Genomic DNA, 22,303 nt, shown 5'->3' with positions numbered 1-22,303 from the left:
ACTGAATATTCAAGCGAAATGAGACAAGCAAATTTATTGTCAAGTGGAGTGACTGGGCTGTGTCGTCAGCATCACACTATGTTCCAGGAAAATAGGTTGAATGCCAAGACATAATTTCTCCAAATTCAATGGGATTTCAAAGAACCAGGATGCAATGTTTTGCAGAGGGGAAATCTAACTGGAAAAAACAAAGGCACTAAGCCAAAAGCCACTCCCCATAGCACTAGCAAAAAAACTCTATCGAAAATATTAAAGCGAAAGATCAGTTATGGAAATGTCGAGAGGGACTAAGGATATTTTCAGGAGTGCTTCAGAATTAGTTTCAGTTTCTCTTCTTCCTATTTCTACTAGAATTTGTCTCTAAAGCCAATAATTAAACACCTGTAAGAATAATACGGTACTAAGCACCTGATTTGTTTCATCAAATGTGGAAAAATTCTGTACCCAAAATAATTCAAGGAAGCTGTCACTTTCCTTTGGAGAACAGAGTCGGCTTTCAGATGCCACACCCCTGGCCCTCGTGGTGAGGTCTGGGAATTCTGCAAAAGAATGTAGTTAAGAGTTTGTCATGAAGGCTGGAGACAAAGTCTGAGGCCAGTTTCTGACCGCAATGGCCCAGGGGCCCTTCTGTGTTTCTTAACCACACAGATGCACATTTCATTGGCAAAACCAGACAGGAAAATATGGTTCCATGAAACTAAACCTACAAAAGAGCAGATGCCACACCTTTTCTCACAGAAAGCAGAAAGTTTATTTATGTGGCAAAGGTTGGCAACAAGGCACACTTTATAAAACACCTCTACCTGTCTTAAGAGGTGTATTAGCTATGCATTGTTTATTTTTGGACTAGCAAAGTATTTTCCATGACAAAATGCTCTGAGCCTGTTTACTACATAAAAATACAAGTTAAATACAAATGTAAAAATAAAATCTAACACTTCGAAGAAAGTATAAACTGGCTCAGGCAAAGATACTTTAAAAGCAGCTCTGAAGTTAAAACCTTGCTGGAGGCCATCCGAAGTCAGCACGAGGGCCTGCTGCCACCAACTCTTGATTCCTGCCCAAGAAGAAGCCTACATTTACACCAAGCTTGGTAAGCCTGCCAGAAGACAACCCAGAACCACCTGTGCTGACTGATGCAGAGCTAGGCAGAGAAATGGACACTTAGGAATTGGGTTAGGTCTCTGGAAAGCAGAGATGCGGTCAAGCTGAAGAAGAATGGAGGAGGGAGACAACAAACATTTCTGAGCACCTACTATGTAACAGGCCATGCTAGGTCCTTTACACATATGTGTGCGCCTGGTAAAGCAGAACTTTTTTTTTTTTCTTTTTTACTTTAGTGAGAGAAGGTATCACATTATTTCTGTCTGGGTAATGTCAAAAGGGCTTTCAGTACATCTTCTTTTTTCCTGGAATCAATCAAATGGCCCTTCTTAATTATACAAATTTGAGTTTAATAAGCCACTCAACATCAAGGACAATGTGATAGGAACTTTTGTGATTTGGTTGGTACTTAGCCCTGAGAGCTGGGGAGAAGGGGGCTATGTTTTCATAGTGGATGTTAGGAAACTTCTAAATTGGAAGGTGACCTTGGACACTTACTTTTTGAAATGCAGTGTTATCAGAATCTCTCAAATGAATTAGGATGGTTCCAACTGAGGTCCACTCTTAGGAAAAGATACTAAAGTCCAACTGCCCACCATGAAAGCAAGGGGTGTCTGGACTGGTAACGATTTCCTCTGGATCAAGTCACCCTGGTACAGCTGTCACAGGATGATACAGGACACAATGTTTGAGTATGTAGATATAACCTGAAAAGAAGTAACCTTGAGAGGCCAAGTTCAGCACCACCATGCTGTATGCAAGGATCTGGACTAAAAGGGGCATGGTGGCAATGGGTAAGAGCCATGAATTGGGTGGAACCAGTGCATTCAAAAGGTCCCAACAAAACAGCAGTAGCTAAAACCAGGGCCTATCAATGAATGCCAGGCTTTTCCCAATTTGTCTCCCAAAGGAGAAGGAGACTCCTTTGAAAGAGTAAGCACCTGGAGTTCTTGTCAATATCTAAAAGGAGATTTTTAAATAGGGGATTCTAAATTTATTGGCATGTAGGGATTCAAGTGACTAGAAATTTTTATTTTTAAATGTTTTTTTTTTAATTTTTTTTAACGTTTATTTATTTTTGAGACAGAGAGAGAGCATGAACGGGGGAGGGGCAGAGAGAGGGAGACAGAATCGGAAGCAGGCTCCAGGCTCTGGGTCATCAGCCCAGAGCCCGACGCGGGGCTCGAACTCACGGACCATCATATCGTGACCTGAGCCGAAGTCCGACGCTTAACCGACTGAGCCACCCAGGCACCCCGTGACTAGAAATTTTTAAAAGGCATGACCAAATTTATACCCTAAGCTAGTGAGGTAGTTCATGAAATCCCATTCAATCTTTACATCTGTTCTAAGAGGTAACTACTATATTAAAAAAATAAAAATTAAAAAAAAAGGGGGGCGCCTGGGTGGCTCAGTCGGTTAAGCGTCCAGTTTCGGCTCAGGTCATGATCTCACAGATCATGGGTTGGAGCCCCGCATCAGGTTCTGTGCTGACAGCTCAGAACTTGGAGCCTGTTTCAGATTCTGTGTCTCCCTCTCTCTCTGCCCCTCCCCTGTTCATGCTCTGTCTCTGTCTCAAGAATAAATAAACATTAAAAAAAAAATTAAGAGGTAACTACTATCATTTCCACTTCACAGATAAGAAAACAAAGGCCTACTAGGGTCATATAATTTGTCAAAGGTTATTAGACAAGTAAATTGTAACAGTAGAATTTAAATCCTAGTCTAATCCTTAGCTTGTCCTCATTTCCCTGGAACACATTGATGGGAAGCAATGAAAGTAGTTGATAGCATGATCATTCTGAAAAGACTGACAATCAGTTAAACATAGTTCAGGGATAAAACACCACAATTTGGCATAAAGATGGAGAAACAAACCAACTAATCCCTAATCTCTAAATTTGTTTCATATGCTCACAAACTTAAAATGCATCTGACTATGTGCAAAATATATGCATCTTAATTTTGAGATCCAGTTGTACAAATCACAGGAAATATTTCATGCATTTCTGTTCTCTGCAAATAGAGTTAGAGGTGAAAGATATTCTTCAGGAAAACCAACTGAAAAGCTCAGCCTTTTCTGTCTGGGAATGTAAAGGCTAAAGGGAAAGTGCCAAAAAGAAAGGTAATTAAATGTGGCTGAGGAACTGTTTACCGAACTCTGAAAATTAGTACAAGGAGAAACTTCTAGATGCTTGAAGGACATAAAAAATCCTACAGGTTCCAGGGTACCTAGTTGGCTCAGTTGGCAGAGCATGTGACTCTTGATCTTGGGGTTGTGAGTTCAAGCCCCGTGTCGGGCAATAGAGCTTTTTCTTTTAAATGTTTATTCTTGAGAGAGAGAGAGAGACAGACAGAATGTGAATGGGGGAAGGGCAGAGAGAGAGGGAGACACAAAATCTGAAGCAGGCTCCAGGCTCTGAGCTGTCAACACAGAGCCCCATGCAGGGCTCCAACTCACAAGCTGTGAGATCATAACCTGAGCCAAAGTCAGATGCTTAAACGACTGAGACACCCAGGTGCCCCTAGAGCTTTTATTTTTTTTTAAGGGGGGAAAAATCCTATAGGTTCCAAGAGTTTAGGTAAACTCATGTGATATATCCAAAACAAAAGGAAATTATGGTTTTGATCTAAATTATTTATTACTAACTTAATCCAAATTAATTATTTAATCCAAAATTAAAAAGAAATTGGCAGCAAAAAAAAATACACTGTTATATGACACAAGGTAAAAAACCTAATTCTATATATTTTTTTAGAAACCAAACCTCAAAAATAAAAATGCTACCACACTGCAGAAAAAAAAACAGGTGGGTATTTGAACAGAAAATTCACAAACCAATAGTCAACAACCATAGATATCAATAACACAAATAACTTTTTTAAGTACATTAAAATAAGATACTATGTGTTGCCTATCACTAAGAAAACAATTTTAAGGTGAATGTCCTTGTTGATAAGAGTTGAGTGAAAGTATATTCTCATATACTGCAAGTAGGATTGAAAATTTATATAATCTTTCAGGAAAAAGTCTCGCATTATGTACTAAATAGCCTTTGTCTCTGTAAGTCTAAAAAGCTGTCTTAATAAATAAGCGGTGGTGTGCCTGGGTGGCTCAGTCATTGAGCATCTGACTCTTGATTTCAGCTCAGGTCATGATCCCTGGGGTCATGGATCAAGCAATGTGTCAGGTCCTATGCTGAGCATGGAGCCTGCTTGGGATTCTCTCTCTCTCTTGGTCTCTCTCTCTCTCTCTCTGCCCCTCTCTCCTCCTCATGCACTCTCTATAAAATAAAAAATAAATAGGGGTGCCTGGGTGGCTTAGTCAGTTGAGGATCCTACTCTTGATTTCAGCTCAGGTCATGATTTCATGGTTAATGAGTTCGAGCCCCACATGGGGTTCTGCACTGACTGCATGGAGCCTGCTTGGTATTCTTTTTCTCCCTCTCTCTCTGCCCTTCCCCCACACTCTCAATAAATAAATTAATTGATTAAATAATTAATTAATAAAAAATAAGGAGACCTGGGTGGCTCAGTTGATTGGGCATCTAACTCTTGGTTTCAGCTACAGGTCATGATCTCACAGTACGTGGGATCCAGCCTTGCTGGCAGCATGGAACCTGCTTGGGATTGTCTCTCTCCCTCTGTCTTTGCCCGTCCCCTGCTCACACACTCTCTCTCTCTCAAAATAAATAAATAAACATTAAAAAAATAATAAAATAATAAATAAAGTGCTTATCTTAAAAGATAAAAAAATAGGCTGCAATACTGGCAAAAAATTTATTAATTACTTGGCGGCAGATGTTTCTATTTATAATAGAATTGTTATTTATAAACACATTCTTATTTATAATACCATTATTATTTATAAAAGCAGAAAACTGGAGATTTAAATTCCCAAAGTGAGACTAATTTAAGTAAATTATTATACAATGATATATTATGCAATTACTTAAAGTGTAAACATTTTGACAATGAGAAATATTTATGTTAGAAGGTTAGGCAAAAAAACAAAATAAAATAAAAATAGGTATAGATATAATGCTCCCAGCCATGTTAAAATAATAAACACATAAAGAGACCAAATTTGACTCCAAAATTTTCAGTGATTGCTTCTGTATGTAGGATTATGGATGACTTTTTTCTTCTTTATATTTTTTGTATCATGTAATATATTTGAAATGGCTGTGCGTTATTGTTTTATAACCAAGAAAAAAGGAGCTGAAGAAAAAGGAACAGAGATGGAGGAAGTTGTGGTTATTTCAAGCAGCTCCTAAAAGTTGATAACAGTCTGATGACTCCACGAGGAGCCAGACTATTGAGATGATTCAATCATTGTCTTTGTTCTTAGGTTTTTATAAGGGAGGCTTACAAATACCAAAGCTTCCAGGTAAGAGATACCTGCATAAAATGGAATGTAAGGGCGTGAGAAGGATTAATGGGCCAAGTCAGGACACAGACAAATGGACTGACAAAGTGTTTAGCCTGAAACAGCACCTGCTCCACCTTCAGAATAAAATAACCAGAAGGGAAAATGAAGCACCTGGAACCAACTGGAAAGGCCTGTTTACCTGCACAGGTGGTATGCTATTTATAATAGTATTTGTGGTCCTTTTCCCAACACCCTTTTCTGGCCTCAGCTCATCAGATCAAATGTTATTAAGATTATAACCATAAATTTTCATAGACTGAAACCCTAGAATTATGAGAAGAAAATCTACAAGTTGTAATAAATAAAATTAATGGGATTTGTCAGCCATTACCACAAATTACTGATACTGATTTTCTATGATAATAACAGTAGAAACAACTACCATTTATTGAGTCTTCCCTATGTACCGGGTCCTGTGATAGATCCCTTATATATAAAGGGTAGTCGAATGTGCCACTCCAAAATATGCCACTTTGGATAAGGATTATTTTAAGCAGAAGGCAACTGAGAAGAAGCAGATACCAGAACAGCTCCCTGCCATCCCTCTATATGCCTAAAAACAGGACAGAAATTTGTAAATGTATCCCCTTCCCCTCTCCACCAGGAAGGACAGAAGTTAACACCAGAGACAACTCTAGACCCTCATCAGCCCAGAGAAATCCGCATCAGAAGAATCTACATCACAAACCCTGCTAGAACTAGCTAGCCCTTATCTACTATTAGTTACCCAGTATTTGTCTTCCCACAATTTGCCATCCCTACAGGCTCAAAATCCTTTTTCTTTGTCTTGTCACTTCTCTATTATTCTTTTAAGATGCTATAAAATCCCAAGTTCTAATACCTCTTTGAGATACTCATTTCTGAGTGCTCCCATGTGTATTTGCAATTCACATGTTAATAAACTTGTTTTTCTCTTGTTAATCTGCCTTTTCAGTCTGATTTACAGGGCCCCAGCTGGGGAGTCCAACATGAGGAGAGAAAAAAAAAAGTCTTTCCTCCCCTACACATATCTCATTTAATCCTCCCAACAACCCTGTCATTTAGATACTATTATTACCCTCATTTACCTATGAGTGAAAAGAAACTTAGAGGTTAAACAACCTGCATGGGCTAAGCTAATAAATGCTAAGGCAGATCATGAGAGTTGAATCTAGGGTCCATACTATACATGAAAAATAGATGAAATAATTAAAGTTCAGAAGTTCATGAGTTCCACTTGTATAAAATATTATTTTCCCACTCAAACTATATTGCACATACTGGTCACTATTAGTCATCTTCCTAAACCCTTAACTCATGTTCCTTATCAGATGCTGCAACAGGTGCACAGTAAATATGTGTTAACTGACATTATGAAAGAATAATATCCATGATGAAAAGGGTAATATCCTAATTTACATGTCTGAATAACTCTTTCATTTTGAAGGAGCTACCCAATTCAAACATGCATGATCCTATATTCAAAGAATATTTCTTAATATTCCCTGTGGGTTATAAGCTACTTTATAGTGTCTCCCCCCCCAAAAAAAGAATGCATAAGCAAAACAGATCCTTGACCACATAAACCAGCCACTGCCAGAAAAGAAGGGTGGGACCAGGGAAAGTCAGACATTTTTCAGTTAATGATGAAAATGGCCATTTATCCCTTCTTAATATACTCTCAACAGAGGTTAAACCCTAAAGCCACGGCTTGAAAGGCTCAGAAGTGTTTTTTCTCCACCCTCCATCGCTAAGCCAGAGGACATGCACCTAGTACTCTAGCCAAAATTAATCAAAATAAAGGGTGCTGTGGAGCTCAAGCATTTCGTAGGAAAACCAGGGATTAACTGCAAGCATCTGGTCCAAACTTCCAGCTTTTTGATCTGACATTTTCTAGCTACTATGCCTGGAACATTTTAAGTGCTCAATAAATATTAGCTAGTGTGTTGGTTATTATTATTAATAACATCTGTTGCATCTAACCCAGAAAAATAACAATGTCAGTATCAAAAAATAAATTCTCCTTTCCCCCTGCTTCCAATTTTCTGATTAGTTTTCAAAATCTTTTGTTATTACAGCTTAGAAATTTCTTTCAAATACTAAAAAAGCCATGAAGGGAAAAGAAAAAGAATTTTATATATATTATATAATTTTTAATCGATGTATATTAATATATTTTATAATTTATATTATATATATATATACATTTGTCATGTGATTTCATGATAAAGAAGATCATTATTAGGAAATAACCCTCCTTTTATCTCAAAAGAAATTATGTCAGCTTTTTCTACTATTCACATAAAGCAATTTTTTTTAACACTTATTTATTTTTGAGAGACAGAGAGAGACAGAGTATGAGCAGGGGAGTGCAGAGAAAGAGGGAGACACAGAATCCGAAGCAGGCTCCAGGCTCCGAGCTGTCAGCACAGAGCCCGACGTGGGGCTCGAACTCACAAACCACGAGATCATGACCTGAGCCAAAGCTGGATGCTTAACCTACTGAGCCAACCAGGGGCTCCTAAAGCAATTTCGATATCGTTAAACTGCAATGCTAGAATTCTGACATTCATTCTCCTGGGAATATTTGTGTTTTGATACAACAGAGCTCCCGGGGAAGGAGGTGGTGCACCCAGTAAATGTCTGTATATTAGGTTCCAGTTATACTTACCTTACCTGTCCTACATATGTGGTGAAAGCAGGAGGCTAAATTCCTCAGTAAATAGTCACATGGTGAGCAATCTCTAAAACAATGAGAGAGGAAGTCTGCTTCTGGAACTTGAAAGGCGTTGCTTTGACAGAGAGTTAATTTGATGCAAGAAAAAAAACCCGACACCTGCAATTGATGTCCCTGAAAAAGATTACACCTACATTCCAATGCTGTGAAGGTTGCAAAGTGCAAAACAAGTCCTTAGAGTGGAGGTGGAGGATTTGAAGAGGAGAGGGATTGAAACTGAAAGGAGACATGAATGGAAGGTAGAAAATTCCAAAATAGAGCCTGAGATTCCTGGTACATTGGCAACTTTTTCTACCCTAGGGATCAATTAAGACTGATACATTATACCCATAAGTGCAATTAAAGTGCACCAAGATCACTAGGTTCTTCTTATAGGTTATATCAGTTCTGAGGTACAGTGAAAACCTCTGTAAACTTCCCTGTCAATGCCTCTATTGTCTTGTTCCTTCCCCTTTTTTTCCTCAATGAAGCAAAAGAAAATTGTAATTGAATTTCATCTTAAGGTCCATAATGGCAGGCTGATGGCTCAGTGAAGTCTGAATAGTTTCAGCAACCCCTCTGCCATCTTCCCCAAATACCAAAGGAGGAATCTCATGTCTTGGCCCAAAACCATCTGCAAGACTAAAGGACCAAACCTTTTCATTATATATATTACCCTGTTTTCTCTCTATCACACTATACCGACTGTGTTAGGGTTAATGGTGTATTATTTGGCCTTTGGTTGCAAGATCCAGACTAAAGACAACTGAAACCCTGGACTTGGGGCTATGGCAGTAAGTGGATATGATTTTGAGAAATTAGTGAGTTTTATAATATGGAAAAAAGAGTGTGAGTGAGTGTAAATAGCCACAGGACTGGAGACATCTGTTGATTGCTGCCCTGTGTTCATTCGCCTCCTGTCATGGTCTGCATTTCTTTTGGGGAAATACCCCACCTCAGGATTCTCAGCCATGCAGTTGGACCCAACCTTCTGTTTTACCAATGTGTCCTGAGTAACTTAAACCAGTCAGCTAAATCAGGGTCTCTCAGCCTTGACACTCTTGACATTTGGGGCTGGAAATCTCTTTGTCGTGAGGGATGTCCTGTATATTGCAGGCTATTTAGCAGCATCCCTGGACTTTACCCATTAGATGCCTTCGTGATACCCTACAGTTAAGATAGCCAGAAATGTTTACAGACATCGCCAAATGCCCTAATAGGCGGGAGAGGCAAAAATCACTCTTCATAGAGATCCTCTGAGCTAACCTCATCCTCATTCCAAATTTTAGTAAAGGACCTACTTGTCTCATACGAGCCATATTCTCCAATATTTGCTTTTTTGATAGGCCACACAGGCAGCCAGGCCAAAGGTGAACCAAGCATAGTCTTCTGGAAAAGTTTAGATTTTGAATTCACATGGATCTAGAATTCCATCTCAGTTTCACCTCTTTTAAAGCTATGTCACCTTGGGGAAGTTACTAATCCTTCACCTAGCCCCCTAATTCCTTCAACACTAAAATAGAGATCTGAAAATGGGCTGAGTTAAACATGTACTTGCCATACAACGATGCAACCAACTGTTCCTCTCCTTGATTTATTACTTCAAAATAAATGAAAGGACATGCCCATACAATGCTCACAACAGCTTTATTTGTAAGCACTCAGAACTAGAAACTTATCAGGGCACCTGGGTGGTTCAGTAGGTTAAGCGTCTGACCTCAGCTCAGATCATGATCTCACAGTTCGTCAGTTCAAGCCCCGCGTCAGGCTCTGTGCTGACAGCTCAGAGACTGGAGCCTGCTTCGGATTCTGTGTCTCTCTCTCCCTCTCCCCTGCTCATGCTCTGTCTCTCTGTCTCTCTCTCTCTCTCTCTCTCCCTCTCTCTCTGTCTGTCTCTCAAAAATAAATAAACAGGAAAAAAAAAAAAGAACTAGAAACGTATCAACAAGTTTATGGATAAACAAAATGTAGGATATCTGTGCAACAGAATGCTACTCAGCAATAAAAAGGAACACATACACAGCAACATGCATTAATCTCAAATAATTATGCTGAGCAAAAGAAGCCAGACCAGAAAAAAGTATATATTGTATGACTCCGTTTATATAAAACTCTCGGGGCGCCTGGGTGGCGCAGTCGGTTAAGCGTCCGACTTCAGCCAGGTCACGATCTCGCGGTCCGTGAGTTCGAGCCCCGCGTCAGGCTCTGGGCTGATGGCTCGGAGCCTGGAGCCTGTTTCCGATTCTGTGTCTCCCTCTCTCTCTGCCCCTCCCCCGTTCATGCTCTGTCTCTCTCTGTCCCAAAAATAAATAAAAACGGAGAAAAAAAAAAAACTCTCAAAAACACAAATTAATCAGGGCACCGGGGTGGCTCAGTTGGTCAAGCATCCAACTTTGGCTCAGGTCATGATCTCATGGTTCATGAGTTCGAGGCCCACTTTAGTCTCTCTGCTGTCAGTGCAAAGCCTGCTTCAGATCCTCTGTTCCCCTCTTTCTCTGCCCTTCCCCTGCTCAGGTGTGTGTGCACTCTCGCGCACTCTCTCTCTTAAAAATAAATAAACGTTAAAAAAAACAAACAAAACACAAATTAACCTATAGTGCCAGAAAGCAGCTAGATCAGTCACTACACGGGGGATGGAGGGTGGAGCAGTGCTGAGGTTGAGAGAAGACCAATGAAAAGGGATGGAATACATGGGCACAAGAAAACTCTTGAGGGGATGAAAATGTTCTTTATCTCAATTGTGATGATCATCCCACAGGTGTCAAAACCCATCACACTTACTTCAAATACGTGCAGTTTATGATGTAGTAAATTATACCCAATATACCCAAAAAAATGTGTGTCAAAGCATATATAGGAAGGGGTGCCTGGCTGGCTCAGTCAGAAGAGCATGCGACTCTTAATCTTTAGATCGTGAGTTCAAGCCCCACGTTGAGTGTAGGGATTATTTAAATTAATTATTTAATAATCATATTTATTATATATTATTTATATATAATATATATTATTATAATTATAATAATATTATATGGAGAAAACAGCAAAAATCAAACCCTCTGACCACTCTCTTCAAAAGTGACACCTTTTCAACAATTTTTAAGGTAATACACTCATTCATTAAACAAATACTGATAGAGTGGCTACTATGGATAGGTACCATTACAGACAATAGAGACACCACAGAGAAATATCACAGACAAACAAGTGAGCAAATAAATAATTGCAGATAATGATATGAGTGCTGTAAAGGAATTAAAACAGGGTGCTGTCACAGAAAGTGACTGAGTAAAAGGAAAGGCCAATTTATTGGGGGGGGGGGGGAGGTCACAGGGAACCTCCCTCAGGAGATGTCATTTGAGTGGAGCCCTAAAGAGATAGGAGATATCTCTGTGACAATCCAAGGGAAGACAATCTTAGGGAAAATAAACAGCAAATGCAAATGTTCCAAGACAGAAATAGTTTTGATATGTCAGAGAACAGGAGGTTAATATGTTTGCACCCAGTAGGACTGAAAGATGAGTGGAAGGAATGCAGTCCAAAAGGAAAGCAAGTGTCAAATAACATAGGGCCTTGTAAGCCATGGGAAAGGGTGTTACTCAGGGGAGTGAGGTGATCTTTTTGGCAATGACATAAATGCATTTTTTTTGTTTTTTTTTTTTTAAGTAATCTCTACACCCAAGGTGGGGCTCAAAGTCATGACCCTGAGATCAAGAATGCATGCTGTTTAGACTAAGTCAGTCAGGGGTCCCTGCATGAATGCCATTTTTAAAAGATCACTATGACTGCTAAGGGTAGACTACAGAAAGGCAAAAAATGGAAGAAAGGATGTCAGTTACAAGACTTTCTCTGCATTCCAAACAAGAAATGGTGGAGGCCTGGACAAGGGTGAGAATGGTGGAGAAAGAATTGACATATTTGGGATGTTTTCCAAAGGTAGACCCAACAACAGTTGCTGGGATAGATTGGACTGAGAGAGAAGAGGAGATGGGGGACACAGGAATCACAGATGGCCCATAGATTTTTGGCCTGCATAATGGAACGGAAACATCACCATTTACTAGAATGAAAAAAATATATAACTATTCTTAAGACCATGATGAAAAGAGCCTAGAGAACCCAAGTGACACAAGACCCCAACGATTTGTCTGAGATGACACAGTGATTAAGTGGTAGAACTGGCATTCGATCCCAGGTGGCCCATGCCCTACACCTAATATTCTAAATCTATCTGTTCTACATTGGGTGTAAATAGTACTTAAAGACAGTGAACAAAGAGAGAGTTCCTTTTTCCCCCTGCATGCTTGCTGCCCTGTCAACCGTTGGCATAAGTTCTGCCTCATCAAGACCCTGGGCCCGTTCTGTCCCCAAACTTACCCCTCTGATGTTAGAGCTCTGGTCTGTTCTGTCATTGCCCTTTCTTCCTTGTTGTGAGGACTACAGGATATAAATAGAGTACCTAAAAGAGTTTCTACATCTAAGTTTTCACCACATAGGCTTTTTTTGTTTTCTCTTTTCCCTTCTCTCTCCCTCCTCTGACCCGTGATGAAATGTTTTCATTGAGGAAATTTTTGTCAACTGAAAACAATGAAGATTCTCACCAAAAATTTCAATCACTTACTATTAAATTTCTACACCAGAATAATTTTTGCTACAAATAAAATACAGCATGCAATTCACCCAGGGTTTCAGTATCTAAGCCATTTTTTCCTAAAGGTCTGCCTCTTCTACACTGCCAACCAAAGTTTCAGAATGTTGGCTATCACTACTCATTCATTCTTCTCATTCTGCCTACTCCTCCTGGATGAGCTCAAAGACACCCATTGTTTTCACCTTTCTTCTCCATACTCGCTCCTTCCTGAGCAGCACAACTGTAAAGCCCACTGCTACTGGAGATCTCCACTCTAGTGTCTACCAAGAATTTCAAACATCTATGAACCTAAAATTAATGTATCTCACACACACCCAAGACAACTCTTCCTTTCTCAAGCCCACAATCTGGAATTCATTCAAAATTCCTCCCTTTCACTCACCCATATCCCTTTAACTCACCCACATCCCTCTCACTCAACCACATCCAATCAGTGACACCATCTTGTGGTTTCTACTTCTTCCATGACTCCTGAGTCAGACCTGTATTATCCATCCCACCTTTACTTCCTTAAGTTATGCACTGTCACACCTGGATTACCGTGACAGCTTTTAACAGGAAAGAAAGAAATAAAAATTAACACAAAAACAGTGTTGAGGAAACCCACACAATGCAGGGAGAACAATCTATTTCATGTCCTCAGGGAGGTAAGGGAAGATAGGCAATTATAAATAAAACAGGTTACTTTTTAAAAAGGAGAGGAGTAAGGCTTCAGAAGGAAAAATATGATAGCAGAAATTAAAAACTTATAATGGGTAGATGATAAAACTGAGAGCTTCCTCCAGAAAAATGGAGCAAAAGACAAAAGAATGGAAAGCAGAAAGGAAAAGATAAAAAATACAGCCAGTACAGAAGATGTAGAATATGAATAATAGTACTTCTAGAAAATATAGAGAAAAGGAAAAGGTACGAATATCTACAAGAGAATTTAATACAATCCCCCAGAACTGAGGGATATGAATTTCCAGATTGCAAGGGCTTTTGTAGTACCAAGCACCATGGGTAATGGTAAGAGTAGCTAATGCTATCTGTATTAGTGCTTATTCTGTGCCGGACACTATTCTAGGTGCTTACATATTTAACTCATTTACTTGTCACGACTATCACTATCCACTCATTACAGAAGAAGAAACTAAAGCACAGGGAAGTTCAGTAATGGGTCCAAGATGACACACAGCTTAATAAATGGTAGAACTGGCATTCAATCCCAGGGGGCTCATGATTTACACCCAGTGCTCTAAATCACTGTGCTACATTGGATTATTAGCCTTACACCATGTTTCCTAGCAGAACAATGGGATCTAGGGGAAGATGCCATAGTTTCCAGAGAGAAAAAAGTTCTCAAGGAAAGCATTCAAAGTGAAAATGGCTTTGGAATGCTCACTAACAATACTAAAAACTAAAAAGAAATACACAAATCCTTCGAATTTTAAAGGAACATTATTTACAACCTATGGTGGATATGCTCCAACGTAATAAAAAAAATAAACCAAGGAAGAGGATAATCAGGAGGCCCTACACCAGAAGAAACAGGAGGCCCTACACCAAAGAGTGTGAAGTGAATCCCCTAATGATCATGTAGAAATCATAGAAGAGCTACTTATGAGTGTGGAAATAAGCCGTTCAGGTTAGGGCAGAACAAGATTTCTCAGAAGACTTTGCAGGAAAATGAAATGAGAGAATATGTAGGAATGTTTTCAGAAGACTGACAACTGGCAAAGAGCGTGGGGTTGATTTAGTGATAAATACATTGCAAACTAAGCAAATATTAACTCTACTAAATACTGGTGCACATGCATACACACACACACACACACACACACACACACACACACACACACATAATGGCAGGAAAGGAAAAGCAATTATAGTCTACTACATGGCTAGGCTGTGAAGTATTTACACATCATAATGTTAACATAATAATGTCATAATAATGTTAACATTTAATACTGATCTAACCAAAATTATAAATATAATCTATATTTACAGGTAGATAGAAATGCCATATGTGTGTATTGAGGATGGAGGAAAGAAAAGAAAAAAAAAATTCTGTCTTCTTTACTGGGAAGTCAATACCTAAAAAGGAAAATCCAAGAAGTAGCAAAATCAAAGTATTATTTAGAGACATAAAGGTAAATAATGAAACAGGTAAAAGAGATTAAATTAGTTGCCTCCATTGAAGTGGAAATGAGTGGTGAGGATCCACAGAGCTATGGTTTTTAAAAACAAATCTTTATTTTACCTTTTAAAATACATTCATAATGGATTAATATCTTTAAGTTTTTATTTTAATTACAGTTAGTTAACATACAGTGTTATATTAATTTCAGATATACAATATAGTGATTCAACAATTGCATACAATACCCGATGCTCATCACAAGTGTACTCCTTAATCTCCATCACCTATTTCACCCATCTCCTTACCCCCTCCCCTCTGGTAACCATCAGTTTGTTCTCCATATTTAAGAAACTGTTTCTAGATTTGTCTCTTTTTTCTCCCTTTGATCATTTGCTTTATTTCTTAAATTCCAAATATGAGTAAAATCATGGTATTTTCTTTCTCTGACTTATTTCGCTTAGCATTATACTCTCTAGCTCCATCAATGTCATTGCAAATGGCAGGACTTCATTCTTTTTCATGGCTCTGAATAATATTCCATTATATATATACACCACATCTTCTTTATCCATTCATTACTCAATGGACATGGGCTACTTCCATAACTTGGCTATTATAAATAATGCTGCTATAAACATAGGGATACGTATACATAATTGATAGTTTGTTTGGTTTTTTTTTTTAAGAGAAACAGACTTAGTTCCATTGAAATTAAGACGTTTTCTCAGGGTACCTGGGTGGTTCAGTCAGTTAAGTGTCCAACTTTGGCTCAGGTCATGATCTCATAGTTCATGGGTTTAAGCCCCACATGCAGGTCTGTGCCATTGGCATGGAGTCTGCTTGGGATTCTCTCTCTCCCTTTCTCTCTGTCCCTCCCCCACTCACTCTCTATCAAAATAAATAAACTTCTACAAAAAAAAAAAGGTTTCTCAAGGATACCTGATGAATCAGGGAAAGAAAGGGAGGGGACTAGAACCCAGATCTATTAACTAAAACCTACAGTTTTCTTTCTACTACTTACTACTACTTAACTTTCTACTCCTATCTACATAAATATGACTTTTAAGAAATTAAAACTTACTAATAGCAACAATGTTAGATACAGTGTGCAGTAGAATTGTGGGCTATAGATTGAAAAATATTTCTAGTTTTCAAAGAAACTATTTGAGGTGTTATCTCCAGTCTAGATGAATTAGTAACAGTGACCCTAAAAGGGAAAGTACACAAACTACTCCATGGGATGTGAACTACAAAAATAAACATGCAATTAATCCCATTACTGTCCAAAACATATGTTGATACAGCTGGATGTGATTAATTTTTTAAAGAAAACAATGAATTGATTTTGATTTCTAAAGAAATAGAAATACACTGACTTTTTGCCTAAGACTGGTCTTTGGTTGAGAAATTATAAAGTGGTATTTTCCACATTTTAAGCAGTCAGCAACTCAGCTGCCATATTTATGATAATAACATTGGTGGAAGGGGGAAAAAAACTAGTCAAATGGAAGAAAGAACAAGCGGAGAGAACAGATGTGGAAAAAAGGGGAGATACGTGGTACAACTGGGTAACATAGTGAAAATCCCACACACTCAGCCAAGAAACTTTGGGAGTGGCTCTGGTTGGCAGCTAAGCATCTTACATGAAGCACATCTGAATTTTGTTAAGCAAATCTAACCAGGAATGTGGCAGTTCCACCTCCTCAAGACTACATACAGACAGCTTTTTCCAGGCCTGAGGATCACTAAATCAAATGGGTCACTGACACACTTCTAAAAACAAATGACCTTCATGTGAGCCACCATATCATAGGTAGAAGAAAGTATCTGAAGATAATTCAGACAACAGCTTCTAAATACTGTCAAACAGCAACCACCAGATATAATTCCCTAGTTAAGAAGTCAAACTGTGGGCCCACAGGGGTATATTACGGCCCCCTAAGTATGCTTTGATTCATCTAACAAACACTAAATTGTGCTTAAATATAACTTTGGTATCCAAGTGTGCCTTAATGGATTCAAATTCTAGGAAAATTGGTTCACACAAGTCCAATATTTTCCAGCTAATCAGTTCCCCATTCTCTAGCCCTTCTGCAAATAAGAGTTTTCCACATAATAAGGTCTTTGCGTTTTCATATCATTTTCACGTGTATGTGTGTTCCATATGTTCCAGGGCATCCCAGAAAGATAATATGAAATTAAGCAGAAAGACAAAGATTATTTTTTAGGAGAACAAAAGCAAAACGTAAGCTCTACTTGCTGCTTTAAAGTACTACGTAAGAGTAGTAAATGATGTTTCACTGAACATTGGAAACTGAAGAGTTACTAAAATGAAATCTAAAATTTTTCTCAGGGCTCCTGGGTGTCTCAGTCAGTTAAGCATCTAGCTCTTGATTTTGGCTCAGGTCTTTATTTCATAGTCATGATAGCCCCATTATTAAGATTCTCTCTACCTCAATTTTTCTTAACCAAAAAATTTTTTAGTCTATCATTTTTAAAAAATTTTTCTTGGAACACCTGGGTGGCTCAGTGAGTTAAGCATCTGACTCTTGATTTTGGCTCAGGTCATGATCTCACAGTTCATGAAATCAAACCCCACCTCAGGCTCTGCACTGGCAGTCGGAGTCTGCTTGGGGTTCTCTGCCTCCCTCTCTCTCTCTGCCCCTCCCTGTTCTCTCTCTATCTCAAAATAAATTTTAAAGAAATAATTTTTCTTGGGGCGCCTGGCTGGCTCAGTTGGTGGAGCATCTGACTCTTGATCTCAGGGTTGTGAGTTCAAGCCCCATGTTGGATGTAGAGATTACTTAAAAACAAAATCTTTAAAAAGAAAAAAAGAATTTTTCCCTCTCCTTTTTTGGTATCTCAAAGATGCAAATTCAAAATAATGTCTCTGACAAGGAGTTTCCTCTTTCCATAGTGCAATTTTACAAAAATCCAAATGAATAGCATAAATGACTCAATCCCAACTACTTTCATCTACTTACAGTGTTGTTGCTTGTGACACAAAGGAACAAGTATGTGGTAGGGACACAGAAGATCTGTCAGAGCTGTCCATCAACCCACAGGAGCTGGTTCATCCACCAGTGGGTACTCATGTCTGCACCAAACTTCACACTGTGAAAGGCTGGAGACCTTCATTGCCTTTGGATGTGGAAAGCTCAGAGTACAGATTCAATTATGAGAGGATGGTCACTTAGGTGGAAGGGGTCTTCTCAAACCAACTTGCCTTTCCCTTAGAGAAAACTGAACTTCCTCAGCTAGGATTTTCTGACATTTCAGGTTTTTCAAGCGCTTCATCTCATACTCCCTTTCAAGTTTGATGGCTGGAAAATAAAATACATGAAGCAATCCAACTGATATTTTTCACCAGTCATAATATGGTTAAAACTGAATAATTTCATCACACAGCAAACCACACATTCTTAAATACTAAACAAGAAGGGCTTCATAGATGAGGGGTATGGGTCTGAATAAGCATATTTAAACATTTATCTGACAGTAAACAAAATGACATAGATAAAATTTGCTATTTATTAAAGTAGTTCTTACAGAACTTACATTCTGCAGAAGGGAGCAGAGCACTCTTAGTGGTTTTATTTTTTTGGAGGTAAAAAGGACTACCAAATGTAATTTCTTCCAAGAAAGGCAATTTGATGTTGGCTAGGTTCATGTACCAGGTCTTTGTAAGCAGTGCAAGATCCCAAGGTTCCTGTCTGGGGCAAAAATTCATTAATTCATTCAATAAATGTTTATTGAGCATCTAATGTGGAATATACAGAAGACATCTTAATTCTCAATTCCATTTTCCACTAGACATTTTGGTTTAAGATGGGAATTCAGGATTTTCCAGAGTTGTAAATCTAGCCAGGAGAAGGAGCCTTATATTAATGGATAGTATGTAATGTATATATACTAATGTAGAGATATATTGCAAAATTACCATAAATTATAATGACAGGAACTTTTGTTAAAAACAGCCTCCCTGCAGTCAAGCCAATCTTTCTATGTCTTTTAAGAGGATGAGGTTAAGAACTGTAAGCTCTAAGTCTTTTATGGCTGATCACAAATATGGTCACATTAGGGAAAGAAAAAAAGAGAATAATCATTCATTGAGCAGGTACTTGGCATACACTAAGGCTTCGAATGTGTGATCTTATTTTAATCTTTACAACCCCCCTGTGGATAGACAAGGAAACAGACTCAGAAGTTAATTAAGAACCAGAGCTGGTACTTAGCCCAGCTGGAGTTATTCAGAAGCACTAGTAGTAAGAGAATCCTCGGAAAACTGGAGGAGATGAAATTCCAAACTATAATATTTAAAAATAATCACCATGAACTTCAAATGAATTGTTTTATATATTCTAATTTGGAAATGCTAAATGACAACTACATGTTTCTCATCTCACTGAGTCAATATGAGTTTCATATGTCCTAGGAAAGGTGAAAGACCTGCTTTGTAGAGGAAGTAAGGGTGTAATGTACAAGTGTCTACTTGTTTTCCTCCTCCAGCTTCCTTGCTACTTTATCATCTAACTTTAAGGAGCAACTTGAAGTCTACAATTATTATAAATGCATTTGAATAAGGGCACAAAGATGTATTTATAAGAATGTTCACTGAAGCACGGTGTGTCAAAAACAAAACAAAAAAACTCACAAAATAGCCTTAATGTCGATCAAGAAGAGCCTGGTTAAACAAACTGTGGTACACATGTTGATGAAAGAATGAGGTTTATCCTTATATGTCGACTTAGAAACATGAGCAATAACACAGCTAATTTTATCTAGCACTTACTATCTGCTGGGCACTGCACTGTTTCAATCAGTTTACGCATATGAACACATTTAATTGACACAGTAACTCTATGGAGTAGGCAGGTACTATTATTAAACTCATTTTGCAGATAAGGAAAAAAGAATAGAACTTGTTCAAGGTCACAGGGCTGTTGGCCGTGGGTTTGGGATTTGAACCCAGAAAGTCAGACTCTAGAAACTGTGTTCATAACCATTAGGCTACACAAGATATAGTGGGGGCCAGGGCAAAGTTCAACATAATCACACATGTAAAAACACATACGTGTGTATGTGTATATATGTGTGTATCTTGTATAGCAGACGGAAATTCTAGAAAAATATAAAACATTTTTCCTCTGAGTGGGACTGAGATAGCCTTTTTATTTTCTTTTCAAATGTTTCTATACTGTTTGAAATTTTTGTGTGTATTTTCTACAACTCTCTAAAAATATTTAACCAAAAAATCAGTGAGGAGTTGTCTTAGCAAATTAATTCCAAAGAGTGTCGTTGCCATTCTTTTCCTCTTAATTTAGCTGTTCTTATAAATAATACGGTATCAAACACTTTCTTGTAAGTATGATAGAGAAGGCACTGGTGCTGCAGAGACTATTCATGATATAAAATTCTACATAATCAAAACTGCAGAATAAATGCTTTAAGTTATTCTCCAGACATAGGATTATCTTTATTACAAAAATTACATTTATAATAATGTTGACTACCATGGTACTTGCCAATAGTTCAATGTCTAAACACATACGGAAATGACAAAACTAAATAAAATGCAATGGTGAATTTGCTCTGGTTTTAGAAACCCAAAGGGTGTCTCCACTTACTTCTCAGAATATTGTTTAAAAAGAAAAATTCAACTGACCCATAATGGCAAGTATGTCATAGACTGTGGCAGAGAGGTTAAAAAAACAAGTGCAAAAATTAAAAATAAACAAAAAAACAAGGTCGCAATAGACACCACACAGTGAAACTACCATGTGGTAGTAGCAGTCCATGTTCATTATGGGTTTACTGTATGTCAAGCAATATGCAAGTATGTAACACACATTATTTGTATTCCACATCATACAGACAGGTAGTGATAAGTTCATTTTACACATGTGGAGACCAAGATACAGAAAAGTAATTTACTCAAGTTGGCATAGGGAGCCAGGGCAGGACCAGGCTTCGAACTCAGGTCTTCTGTTTGTTTGTTTTTTTAATGTTTATTTATTTTGAAAGAGAGAGACACACAGAGCGCGAGCAGGGAGGGGCAGAGAGAGAGGAAGACACAGAATCCGAAGCAGGCTCCAGGCTCTGAGCTAACAGCACAGAGCTGGATGCAGGGCTCAAACCCACAAACCGTTGAGATCATGACCTGAGCTGAAGTCGGACGCTGAACCAACTGAGCCACCCAGGTGCCCCATTTTTTTAAATAAACATGTAGATTTATTTTAAATCAGTTCAGTGCATGATACAAATTGGTTTTGCAGTTTAAAAATATGGAAGCTTCACGAATTTACATGTCATTCCTGTGCAGGGGCCATGCTAATCTTCTCTGTTTCGTTCCAATTTTAGTACCTGTGCTGCAGAAGCAAGCACATGGCTCAGATCTTTCTGATTGCAAAACCCATGTTGTCCATACCAAACATCACCTGCAAAAACGTACAGGATGCAAAACTGACTCTTTGTACCAGCCAATCAAGTGCTAAGTTAAGATATAGCTGACACCAAGACACTTTCAGGTAGATTTACGCTATCTACAGAGATATTTTAAGGTAGTTGACAGTAGTCGAAAATGTTGCTTTGGAGTACAAAGATGAGCTTCTATCCCTGTCACTTCTTTACTACATGACTGTATGACTTTGATCAAATCACTTCTCCAAACCTGTTTGTGTTGTTTTGTTATAACTGCCAAGTACGATAATTTATAAATTCTTAATAAACGCATTTACCTTTAAAAAAAAAAATCACTATTCAGATCACTGAAAATACCTCACATGGTCCAGTAGCTCATCAGGGTTTCCGGTACTCTTATTTTACCAAGGACACTCCCCATTCCCAGTCAAGGCTCACAGTGATGAAAATACTTACACTTTAAAACAACCGCCCCGCAATATGGTTTTCACTGTGTTCTTTCTTGGCAAGCCATAAGCCATGGTGAATTATCACAGTCCAATTTCCTCACATAGGTGCCTGATGTTATGACTGCAGTGTTCTGTTCACTCTGCCTGAAATGATTGCAATACACAGAATTAGTGGCTTTCACTTTAATATTTTTTAATACCCAAATAATAAAAAGATTTAGAAAAAGCATTTCTGGATGTCAGGAAGTTCCTAATAAATGTTCCTTGAAGCTTAACTCCTAATGTACAACTGTGTTCTCTTTTATTTGTCGTTAACTCATTTTATCATTTCTGGCCACGTATGGAGAAAATGCAAAGTTAACATCGGTATTCCGTCACTGCCCAAGCCTGCAAAACTGGCTCAAACACCTCATCACCCAAACGTGTCTGA

General features: G+C 38.3%; 1 protein-coding gene and 1 non-coding gene across 7 annotated transcripts in view; both read right to left on the bottom strand.

Annotated features, from left to right (window-relative positions):
- Positions 1–2: 2 nt before the first annotated feature.
- The window catches only part of LOC106970644 (uncharacterized protein C4orf36), a 23,560-nt gene continuing 1,259 nt past the window's right edge, over positions 3–22,303 (bottom strand). For 3 of the 6 annotated variants that reach the window (XM_053217158.1, XM_053217156.1, XM_053217155.1), the window contains exons 2-8: positions 21,881–22,017; positions 18,563–18,717; positions 17,989–18,327; positions 1,603–1,811; positions 975–1,057; positions 409–539; positions 3–178 (exon numbers count right to left, since the gene is read on the bottom strand). In XM_053217158.1, the coding sequence (XP_053073133.1) occupies positions 18,194–18,327; positions 18,563–18,717; positions 21,881–21,945 (354 nt within the window). In that variant the 5' untranslated portion in view covers positions 21,946–22,017 and the 3' untranslated portion in view covers positions 3–178; positions 409–539; positions 975–1,057; positions 1,603–1,811; positions 17,989–18,193. Of the gene's footprint in view, positions 179–408; positions 540–974; positions 1,058–1,602; positions 1,812–15,093; positions 17,127–17,988; positions 18,328–18,562; positions 18,718–21,880; positions 22,018–22,303 lie in introns of those variants that run through there. The other 3 variants (XM_053217157.1, XM_053217159.1, XM_053217160.1) reach the window with 2 other exon arrangements.
- Positions 21,282–21,388, bottom strand: LOC113601035 (U6 spliceosomal RNA). The gene has a single exon (XR_003422166.1). It is a non-coding gene; the product is annotated as a U6 spliceosomal RNA (small nuclear RNA).

Source organism: Acinonyx jubatus, chromosome B1, assembly GCF_027475565.1.
Source record: "Acinonyx jubatus isolate Ajub_Pintada_27869175 chromosome B1, VMU_Ajub_asm_v1.0, whole genome shotgun sequence".
Lineage (NCBI taxonomy): Eukaryota > Metazoa > Chordata > Mammalia > Carnivora > Felidae > Acinonyx > Acinonyx jubatus.
The sequence above is the reverse complement of the archived record's forward strand: the minus strand, read 5'-3'. Positions and strand labels throughout refer to the sequence as shown.